The sequence below is a fragment of the Durio zibethinus genome, chromosome 6 (assembly GCF_047325235.1).
Source record: "Durio zibethinus cultivar Kanyao isolate XHJ-2024 chromosome 6, ASM4732523v1, whole genome shotgun sequence".
In the NCBI taxonomy this organism is placed as follows: domain Eukaryota; kingdom Viridiplantae; phylum Streptophyta; class Magnoliopsida; order Malvales; family Malvaceae; genus Durio; species Durio zibethinus.
In genome coordinates, this window is record NC_143167.1 from 6,295,362 (window position 1) to 6,306,335 (window position 10,974).

The 10,974-nt window shown below is 33.1% G+C and overlaps 1 protein-coding gene across 2 annotated transcripts; it reads right to left on the minus strand.

Moving 5' to 3' along the window:
- Nucleotides 1-244: 244 nt before the first annotated feature.
- Nucleotides 245-9,403, minus strand: LOC111286289 (abscisic-aldehyde oxidase-like). Of its 2 annotated transcripts, XM_022876181.2 has the most exons (10): nt 9,114-9,403; nt 6,226-7,926; nt 5,256-5,509; nt 4,876-5,082; nt 4,422-4,640; nt 2,653-3,618; nt 1,709-1,804; nt 1,485-1,583; nt 1,006-1,195; nt 245-643 (listed from the first exon to the last, which is right to left on the minus strand). In XM_022876181.2, the coding sequence occupies exons 1-10, from the start codon at nt 9,280-9,282 to the stop codon at nt 426-428; spliced, it is 4,119 nt and encodes a 1,372-aa protein (XP_022731916.2). In that variant the 5' UTR covers nt 9,283-9,403; the 3' UTR covers nt 245-425. The 2 variants fall into 2 exon arrangements, 1 of the variants encoding a protein (XP_022731916.2); XR_016342756.1 differs by lacking the exon at nt 1,709-1,804 and having other exon boundaries at nt 1,485-1,660.
- Nucleotides 9,404-10,974: the final 1,571 nt, after the last annotated feature.

Genomic DNA, 10,974 nt, shown 5'->3' on the forward strand with positions numbered 1-10,974 from the left:
AAACCTTAATATTAAATCATATTTACGTATACAAATCTCTGTCTCTTTTAAAAATAAAACTTAGATAAGTGCTTTATAAATATATGTATAAAAAGAAGATATTTTATTTAGCCCCTTCATGTCTACTATAACTATTTATTTTGGTTTTCATTTTCTCGTTCCTAGATGGGGTTCAATCTTTTTAGGTTTATATTCTACTCCCAATAAAAGTCTGCCCGATTTTGATTAGCGCATACAAGACAAATGACCCAATACCACATACCATATTTTTGTACACATTTTTTTTTCAAACTGAGCTTTTTCAAATGGAAACAGCAATGTTAAAAGATAGAGAAAAAATGCTTTAAGACAATACTAAGTGATTTCTGACTAGGTGTAGTTTCTGTGAAAGAACTGAAGTATAACTTAAACCAGACAGCATCCCATCACTTTCTGCCTATTGTCCACTGTAAGAACCTCTGAACACTATCAAGCCCACAGAGCTCCTTCACAACAGGCATGGTGGCAGGTACCTCCAACTGAAATACTGAATGAGATTCGTCTAGGCCACCCCATGAATGAAGTTGTTGCCTGGCTTCCTTTATAGCTGCTCTTATAGCACAGTGAACAGAAACTGCTAGCTTTAATGGTGGCTCTCCAGAAGCTGCAAACATACAGGTGGTAGAAATCGATGATAAGTATCATATTTACCCTGTCTTACAACTTCGTTTTTCTCTTTTTCCCTAATGTTACTCCAGTGCTCGGTACATGAACTAATACAGTCAAATATGAACAAGCAGCATTTTGATCACCTCAAGTAACAGAAAGTGTAGAAGGAGAATGATAAAATGGAGTATCATCTAATAAAGCAAAAGGACACTGGACATTGATATTGCAGAAAACATTGACCGACAAGAACATAGTATATTTGTCACCTTTCATAAAAGCCGCTTCGACGTCACATGAATATTTAGGTAAACTCGTGGAACAAAGAAAAGACTACATTTGATAAAAATCTGAACTTGCCTTTTGAAGAAAGTATACGTTTTTTATGATGTCCACTGTTCAGGATTTCAACATTAAATTTTTTAGGTATGGTGTCCACTGTAGGGATCTTATACGTCCAAGTGCCTTCTGCAACCACCAACCCTTTGGAGTTTGTGGGGTATTCTTCAAGCATAAAGAATCCTATTCCTTGAACAAAAGCCCCTTCGATCTGAAAAAGAAAATTGTTAATTCTTGAATTTAGTATGATCCTGATCATGCTCACCAACCAATTAGTCAGAAGAAAGGAAACAGAGCAACTTTCAGGCAGATACAATTCACTATCTTAACTCGCTGCTTATGGACAGAGGAAATTCTTCTATGGCAACCACATGTAATGTAGAGCAAAGGAAATTTAAGCATGCTTGACATGTAAAGACTGAACAAAATAAACTATTAAAAAAGGTTACGGAACAAATATTTTAAATTGAAGTAACGAAAAAGATTAAATTTAGGCCAACCTGTCCTAAATCCACAGCAGGATTTAAGCTTTGGCCGCAGTCATATATGATATCTGTCTGCAATATTGTGGTTTGCCCAGTAAAAAGGTTTACCTCCACCTGCAATGCCACATCATCATTATTACCGACAACAAGTCATGTTTAATGGTCTGCATCCAGATTCACTTCAACAAAGACTGCAAAGCGTGAAAGACAAGTAAAGTAGGGGTCAGTGATACACTTGCCTCACTCACTGCAACACCATAGTTTAGATATTGCATGGACAAAAAGTCGGGTACATATAATGAACTTGCTGACAAGTTCACAGAATTCTGATATGCCTGCATGCGGTAAATTAAAACCATGAAACTGCGATAATCATCTATATCTCATGAAGAATACAATCTCATCTCTTGAGCAATCTGTTCCTATAAACAAATTCTGATATGCAAGTGCATGAGGAACTAAAAGGCAGAACAAAGTTAGAGGCCCATATAAATTTCATTCCCATAATTTTGTTCTCATTTAACTAGCATCTTTGAGCTTAAAACTAAGACCCTCTACTAAAATAATTGAAGAACAAGGCTAACAAGGCCACTCTTAATCCTCAGTGGCATATTTAACATCCACATACTGTCCTTCTCATTCTAAATACAAAATATTTGCTGATTATCTGCAATATTACATCTTTGTTATTTTAGATAGCCACGAAAAGCGAAGAGACATTTAGCACATTTAGCAATAACAGTCAATGCCACAAGTAATAAACAAAAATGAAGAAATCATAAACACACCAAGCTTGCAGTTGCGCCAAAAATAAAAGTGCACTAATAAGAAGTGGTCTTAAATATTATTAAGATATTATAAACCTTAAATCAAAAGATGTGCATTATCCATGAGTTAAATGTTAATATTTCAGTTAAAAAAACCACCAAAATTTCCCAGTCTGAATCAGAAAACTGAACAAACAAATAATAGGACTTTCTTTTTTTTATTTCCCTTTTTCCTTTTCTCCAATTATGGTAAGAAATGGACATAAAACCTGGAGTTTAACAAAGATCATAGAGGTATAAGAAGCATAAGAATGAGGATAAAAATGGGAAAGGAGGGAAACACTCAATTTCCTCTAGCTGCCAAAGTGAAAATATTATGAGGTGAGTTAGAATATGTATTAAGTGAAGAAAGATACCTGAAGAATCAGTGTCTCCCACTTTATAGATCCCATTTGCTCCACCAACCTTTCCTTGAGACCAGTAAGTCTCTCAACCAATATATTGCAGCAAAGTCTAACGGCTTCACAGCTGGATTCAGATGTTGTGCTGCCAGAAGTAAAACCACCTTGAATTAAACTCAAGGTATCAGCTTGTATGACCCTCATCTTCTCTAAAAGTTCTTCTGTTCCACCACATTGGATCAAACTAAGAGCATATGCAGTCATCTGTTTTACCTTTGTCCAGAGACCCTGACCCAGCTCAATCCCTCCAACCTCAACAACAATAGATCCATCGCGTAGAATGCTTACTTTCCCTGGGGTTGCTCTCAACATTACTGGATGCACAATAGGTACTCGAGAAATTCCCCTTTTCCGCCATTTATTACACCTATTAAATTCTTTCAACTTTTCAGTTCTATGGTAAAAGCTTGAAGACGTGGCCAACTTATCCCATATAGAAGGTAAAGTGTACTCCAATGGTTCACCGGCACTGGTCTTGAAAAATAATTCAAGGCTGTCATACTTGTGGAGATTAATACTTCTGACTGAATCGACTTCCAGGGCAAGGGCAGATGCCACATGTTCAATTATAGCTTCAGAAATAAATGATGCCTGTACCTCCCCAGGGGCCCTCATTGCTGATCTACTTGGACGGTTTGTTTTGCATACCTTTATATCAAAAGCTAAGGCACCCCAATTGTACTTTTTAAGTGAACCAATCATGTTATGCGGCATAACTGGACTTATGTCGGCCGACATCCCTGCATCAATTAATATATCAAGTTTTAGGGCTGTAATCTTCCCATTAGTTTTGAATCCTACATTGTAAGTTATTTTCATTGGATGCCTTCCTCCTGCCATTATCATATCAGTCTTGCGATTGACATACATCCTGACTGGACAGTGTAGTTTGTAAGCAGCAAGTGCGCATGCTGTAGAAACCTATAACATCACATTGTAAGAATCTTTAGCAACATAAAAGGACTATAATTAAGCAATACAAATGGCACAACCTAGAGAGGCTTGCTTTAAGTTTTGAACTTAGAGGGATGTTAGGCATTGGACAGGACGAAGAGTCACTTGAGTATGCATTCAGAAGATAGTCTCCAAAATGAACGAAACTCCAACTGTATGCTTATTGTAGTTTTTGTATCCTACACGTGTTGTTTCCTTATATTTAATTTATGTGGCGTCAACCAACATCAATTAAGTTTATTGTGGCCTTAAATCCAAATTCATTATCACCTTTTAGTTTTATTATGCTCCCTATCTATTTTGCTAACTGGTTTTAGGTTCAAAGTTTTATTATAATAAGCATCACCTTTTAGTTTACATATATCTAAAGCAGACTTTATTCAAGTTTCTAATTAAAGGAATAAAAGAAACAAAATGATGGCATTTATTAATGCTAATATACAATAATATTTACCAGTAACAAATGTGCCCCAAAATTAGTAAAACAAACAAGAGCGGTATAAATTTCTATATTGTTATACTACTTCACTAAACAAGCATAAGATGTGGATGGAAACAAAATCAGCCACATGGATTCTAGTCAACTATATAAAACAAGTCTCTCATCTAAAAATAATATGAAATGAGTAAATTAGCAGCTCTAATTCATTATTCCTGTCCATAATTTTAAAATAATCAATTTGTGGCTGGAAACAAGGCATACCTTGTAAGAACTGTAAAGAAAAGTTGAAAAAAATTAGAAGGAACAAGAAGAGCATGCCGATACTCACAGGCATTGCTTTTATGGCCTTTCCACCAAATCCTCCTCCAACCCTTCTTGTAATCACACGAACATTGTGTCCAGGGATGCCGAGGCATTTAGCTATTGAATCATGGGCAAACTCAGGGCATTGACTAGAACTGTATACTACCATGCAGTTGTCCTCATCTGGCACAGCAAGAGCAGTTTGCGTCTCCATATAGAAATAGTATTGTGACCCAAGTTTGATCTAGATGTAAAAATTCAAAAGGAGTAATCAGAAACCTCCCATAATCCAAGTAAACAAATGGTTTTAAAAGAAATGAGCCTATATGAATTTGTATCATGGTTATGTTTTAGAAAGAAAAAAAAGTACAAAAATGGGTTGTAGATATTCAGACAGGGAGAAAAAGAACAGGAAGATTGAGAAAAGTGAAGGATGATTTGGAGAGAGCGCAGAAGCAACAGTAAAGTATGATAATTACCTCAGCGGAAAGAATTTTATGATCAGCTTCAGCCATTCCTTTTGAAAAATCACCAACCTGTTCGGGGTCAAGGAAAGGAGGGACCTCAAAAAAGCTACTTCTTTCAAAAGCATCTTCTACAGATAATATTGGTTCTAGATTCTCCTTGTCATAATCGATCACTGCAAGATTGGCAGCCATGTCTGCATTTTTCTGTGTATCTGCAACCTGAAATAGTATGATCATATTTTTAAAAATGTCATTTTATTGATAATATTAAGCATCAAAGGCCTTAAAGGAAACTTATTTACCATTCTATTACATTCAATATTAGTGATGATTAAAAAACAGAAAAAAAGGCCAGACGTGGAAAAGCAACAAAAATGAAACCATGGAATTACCACCAAGGCAATGCGCTGACCAGCACATTCAGTAAGCTCATCTGCAAATAAAGGTTCACTACCAAATATGGTCTGAGCACCTATATTCTCCCCACGAATGTCTTTGAAAGAAATAAGTGTGGTGACTCCATCCGGTGATGATCCAGGCTTAAATTTTATGCCCTTCACCCGTGCCAAAGGCTCTGTGCTATAAATAAATGCTCCATGCAGGCAATTTCTTGGAGAAGAAATGTCATCCACATAAACAGCCTCACCTACAAATATGGTGGATGAACAACATTGACAATATTTGATTGTACAGTGCATGCAGCAAGTAAATGAAACTTATAGTAGATGAAAGCTAAATAAGAGTGACTTTCAAAAAGCAAAACCTTGGATACTTCTAATCAATAGTATTCTTGATGAATCAAGAAACAAAAAGTCAATTTTATCAAGGAAGCATACACGTTTAAATTTTTACAAAACAATGTATTATCACAATTAAGCTTAAGAACTTGAAGTTTCTGCTGGCAATAGTTCGAAGCACAAGTGTATGCACGCTTGCACTCGCATGTTCCAACCAATTAATTATCTTCACCAGGCGTGGTACTAGCTAATGGCAGAAAAGCAACAATAATATAAATAGAGGCTCCATCTGGTTGATGTTTGCTTTCAGAAGCAAAACAAATATATATCTTTGAAGAACTAAAATGTGAAAATATAACTTCAATGGCAAGAAAATGCAAGATTTTGCTTCCACATAGAATAGTCATTTGAGAATTTGTTCAACCACTTTTTATTAAATATGATTTTGTCTTTTGCTATATTCTTTTGTATTTTAACAATTTTTGGAGAAGCATAAAGCAATTGAAAGAAAAAAAAAAAAAAAAGGAAAAAGCAGCAAAAGTGAAAAACCAAAGGGAGCCTTTATGTTGTTAATGGTGAACCTATGGCCGCTAGATCAAAGAATAAGAATTAAGATTTGACAAACCCGAAGCTTGGATGGTAGCTCCAGTTTTTGTAATTGGCTCTCCAACCGGATAATATTCTTCAGTTAACTGAACCACCTGCTTTGCAGATGATAACAAAGTTGAGAATTTAATTTGATCAAACTGGTCAAAATTCTGTTTTATTTTGGAATCATTGAACAGCAAAGCACTATTATATCCATCGCACGAAAAGCTAGAAATATCAGCAGGGTTGTTTATTAAGGGACTTAGGAACTCAAAGAGAAAGCCAACAGCCAAGCTGGACCTGTAAGCTGGACTGGAGGTACCATCCTCAGGTATTACACTACTTTCAAGTAGTTTAATAGCCTCATATAGAACACCAACATTTAGCAATTTCACTGATAGAAACTCCTCGACTTTCCTTGCTCTAATTGAATGTTTTGTTCCATAAGCACCAAAAGCCAATCGACAGTTATTTAGCGCAATTCCAGCAGAAGTTTTACAAAGAGAAACCTCAGCCAAGAAGGCAGCATTCAAATAGGGCAGTGCATTTCCAATGGGGCGTGGTGCAGCTCGATAGGTCTCATATAGCAATTTAGTGTAGGTTTTGGAAGAAATATCCCTACATAACTTCCAGCATGGAATTTTAATGCCTAAGAGAACAGTTTTGGAAACTAATGGAGGCCTCGCAAGGAACTCCTCTAGTGTAATACTTTCTTGTCTCTGACCAGTCAATATATCAACCATTGTATCCACAGAAAGTAGTATTGTAGCAATATCTGATGGAAAATGTTTCCTCTGGGCCATTATCAGGTTTCCTCCTACACTAGCTGAATTCCTTACAAACCCTGAAGCAATCCTTTCCATATGGTCAGCAAGTTTTTTGAACACCATATTACCTTCTTGGTTAAATCCATCTTCATTTCCTTCCTTCAAAGCTTCAATAGCTTTGGAAATTGTCACAGATGCTCCAATTTCAATTCCAGTCTGGTCTTTCTTGATGATTGAAAGCTCTGGAATATATCTCAAATCAATGTACTTTTTATGATGCACTAGTTCCTTATAATAACCCATTCCTGTGTTACCAACAACAATCTTCATTGAGGTTCCATCATTCCCCTCATCCATTTGCAATAAGCTTTGAAGCTGCTCAAGACTAATAGGACTATACCAGTGACATCCTTCAGATGCCATATTGAAACCCACCTTAGCTTCCTTCTTCAGAAACTCATGAAACATACAAGTTGCATTATTCTGATTGTATGGAGGTAATCTACTCAGCTTTACTTCATCAGTATCTCCTTTTTTCCAAAAGGAGTTAAATCCCAAATCCTCCATATCAACATCTGTAGCAAAAGTTTTACATGCATCAGCAATGGGCCGGTAACCCGTACAGCGACAAAGATTTCCTGCAATAGACTTTTCTGCTTCAGAGACTGTTAGCTTTGAGAATCCGGGACGTGGTTCTGGCCTATCAGTCTTATCAGCATTAACGAGTGCTGAATAAAGAGAAACACACATTCCGGGAGTACAATAACCACATTGAGAAGCATGGAAACCACTAAACCTTTCCTGAATAGGGTGGAACCCATCCTTGCTATTTCCAACTCCCTCAGCTGTTGTGATTGAACATCCATTTACACTGCAAAGAAGAGTGAGGCATGAACTCACAGTAAAATCCTCAACCTTGTCATGCTTAGGGTCATACTTGGACAGCAAGACAACACAGGCACCACAGCCTCCTGTCAAACAACAGAACTGTATCAGGAAATCATTCATTTTGTAATAGAAGATGAAGAGAGATACAAAAATATTCTGCAAAAGTAAATAAATATATAGGCAAGCTCTAACATACTAGTTTGATTTGTGAACAAATTCTATTCCATAATGCAAAACAGTTGACATATTGTTTGACAAAACAGAAAATTTAGCACTGAAAATCTAGGCACTGCAATAATTATTGAATTTACATAACAGAAAATGTTTGGTACATCTTTAATTTTTAGGCACTGAATTTTAAAACTTTTTAATAACCATATATAGTATATGTAAAAAAAAAAAAAAAAAAAAACCATTTAATTTCCAACTTTACCAATACAATACTCAATTTATGAATAGAACCTGAAAACCTGCGATACTCAAATATATATTAAATATGAAAATAAGAATGATGGATCATGAATGATGATGAAAACATGGCAACTGTACCAAAACTGAAAATTTTGATAAAATATGACAAAAAGGAGTTTTTTTTTTTTTTGGCAACAGCATTAATGGTTAAAATTGTCTATTAGTAATAGTTTTTAAAATAATTTAAGCTGAACTATTCTAGATTCAGTAATTAGCAAGTCATCCCATATTATTTTCAATTTTTCAACTTAAAATATTCTGTTAAGTGATAATTTATGAATAACAAAACAAAATAAATAAAAAAAATCTAGACTATATTTTAAAATTTTCACTGCTTTGTATTGTTATCTAACAGTGTTAAGACTCAAACCACCAATTTCCCTGTATGGGGAAACCAAAATTTAAACAAACCATTAAATGAAACAAGCACATGTTAATACAAAGTGCTTCAAAAGAGTGAAAAATTCATCAAATTTGGAAGTGCACAACAAAGTGAAAGGTAAATTACACCCAATGGAGATATGAAAAACCCATGACAAAAATATACACTTTTATACATTCAGAAGAAGAAAATCCAACTACCCATCAAAGAAAAAGTAATTCAAATACAACAATGATATTGAAACATACATAAGTCTATAGGCAATAGTAAGTTTGAGAACCCGACATCCATCCATATAAAAGAAAACCCATCATAACATTAAGGAAAGCCGATCCGAAATGAAACAACAATCATAATTGATTAATCCCAATAAGAAAAAAGTAACTTTCATAAAGAAATAGAAAGAGAATGAGAGACCTTCACCACAACCAAGCTTGACACTTTTGAAAGAAGTCTGGGAACGCAAGAACTCAAGCAAAGTAGTAGAAGGGTCGGCTTGAGAGAGCTCAAACCTCTGTCCATTAACTGCAAAAACTAAAGTTTGCTCAATTTTTTTGGTTGTTGTAATTTGTGTCTGCTCACCCATTTTCTCAGAGCTGAAACTAATAGTACTAACTGATAACCCCGACAGTAGGATAGCTACTCCCAGGTTTTGAAAAGTAACACAAAACAATTTGTCCAAGAAAGAATGAAATCACAGTCATTTCAAAGGAATCTCTTTTTCCATTATTAAAATATGCCCTCTCTTTCTCTCTGCCTAATCTTTTTGGCTTCATCGTTCTTATATGGTGGCGGTCAATTCATTGTTACATAGTTATTGCTTTGTGGTGAAATGTGAGATTTTGTCATTTTACAAATTTGAGAAGTGCATAATTTAACGAGGAAATTCGACCAAACAAAGCTTTGGGGTTTTCTTTTAAAGAAGCTTAAGGATATTCTTAACTATATTAAAAAAAAAAAAAAACCATAAGAGGGAAACAGGTTATTGGAATATGGAGTTTAGACTCCGAGAAAAAGAACATGGAGATTAACTCCAATGGTTGGTTTATGCAATATTTTTAAGAGCAGGTATAGTTTTAAATTTAAATCTTAATCTTTATAATTTTATTTTTAAATTATGATTTTTTTATAAAAAAATATTATTATTGCAGCCAGCTGTGGATGACAAAGTGCCAGGATAATTTTTTATAAAAAAAGTTAGTATAATTTACTATTACCTATTACTATTATATAAATATTTTTTTAAGATGAGTTTAATGCATAATATTATAATAAAATATGATAAAATTACAAATTAAATAATTATATATCATTTAAAAATTATCATATTATTATAAATATATTGCAAAAACTATAACTAATATAACTATCTCAAATCGCAAAATTTATAGATTTATTTATAATAATATGAAAAAAAAATTTAATGACATAATTTTACTTAATTTATTGGACGGTCAAGTCATAATTAAATGAAAAATACAAAGACAAAATGATCAAATAATTAAACAGATTGATTAAATTTTTTTGCGTGAGGTTCTTAAAGTTAAAAGTTATTTTTAGAGTTAATTATACTTACGGTAACTGAATTTTAAGAAAAATATATAAATTGATATTTAAATAAATAAAATGTATAATTTATATATTAAACTTTTAAATAATATATATTTTGTATCTTGAACAATCAAATTATATATCATATTAATCTAGTCTTTTTTTAATGGCTAAATGCATATGTCATCTCTTTGAGTTTTTAAGTTCAAGGGCTATTAAAAAAAAATATGTATCATATTAATTTAAACTCTAATCAAACTTATCATGTCATATTATGTATACACGTTTGATAAATATTATCAAATTTTGTGTTTATTATATATATTATTAAAATATTTTTTAAATATAAATTAAAATAATTTTTAATTTACCTAAAGCATAAAAAGTATTTAAAAGCTATCAATCATTTTTTATCACATGATATCCACATAAAAATTTTTCCAAAATATTTAACACTTTTACTGAACAAATAATAAGTATATAACAAAATTATACTAGATAGATATCTTATAGGCAAGTTAAATTAATAATCTTAGAATTTGACTTAAAATGATACATTATTCAAAAATTCATGGTGTAAATTGTATATTATATTTTTTAAATATTAATTTATATATATTTTAAATGACAGACATTTGAATACTCTTATTGAAAATTAAAAATTTTATTTTTTGAAAATGATATTTCATTTAAAAAATGATAAATTTTCACCAAAGTGATGTTTTCA

What these genes read in the sequence shown, in the direction of transcription:
- LOC111286289 (XM_022876181.2), bottom strand. Translation starts at nt 9,282, where the DNA reads ATGGGTGAGCAGACACAAATTACAACAACCAAAAAAATTGAGCAAACT. An exon ending in ATAAAATTCTTTCCGCTGAG is followed by an intron (nt 4,641 to 4,875) that starts GTAATTATCATA and finishes TTTTACATCTAG; the next exon opens with ATCAAACTTGGGTCACAATA. An exon ending in ATGGTGTTGCAGTGAGTGAG is followed by an intron (nt 1,584 to 1,708) that starts GCAAGTGTATCA and finishes GTGGCATTGCAG; the next exon opens with GTGGAGGTAAACCTTTTTAC.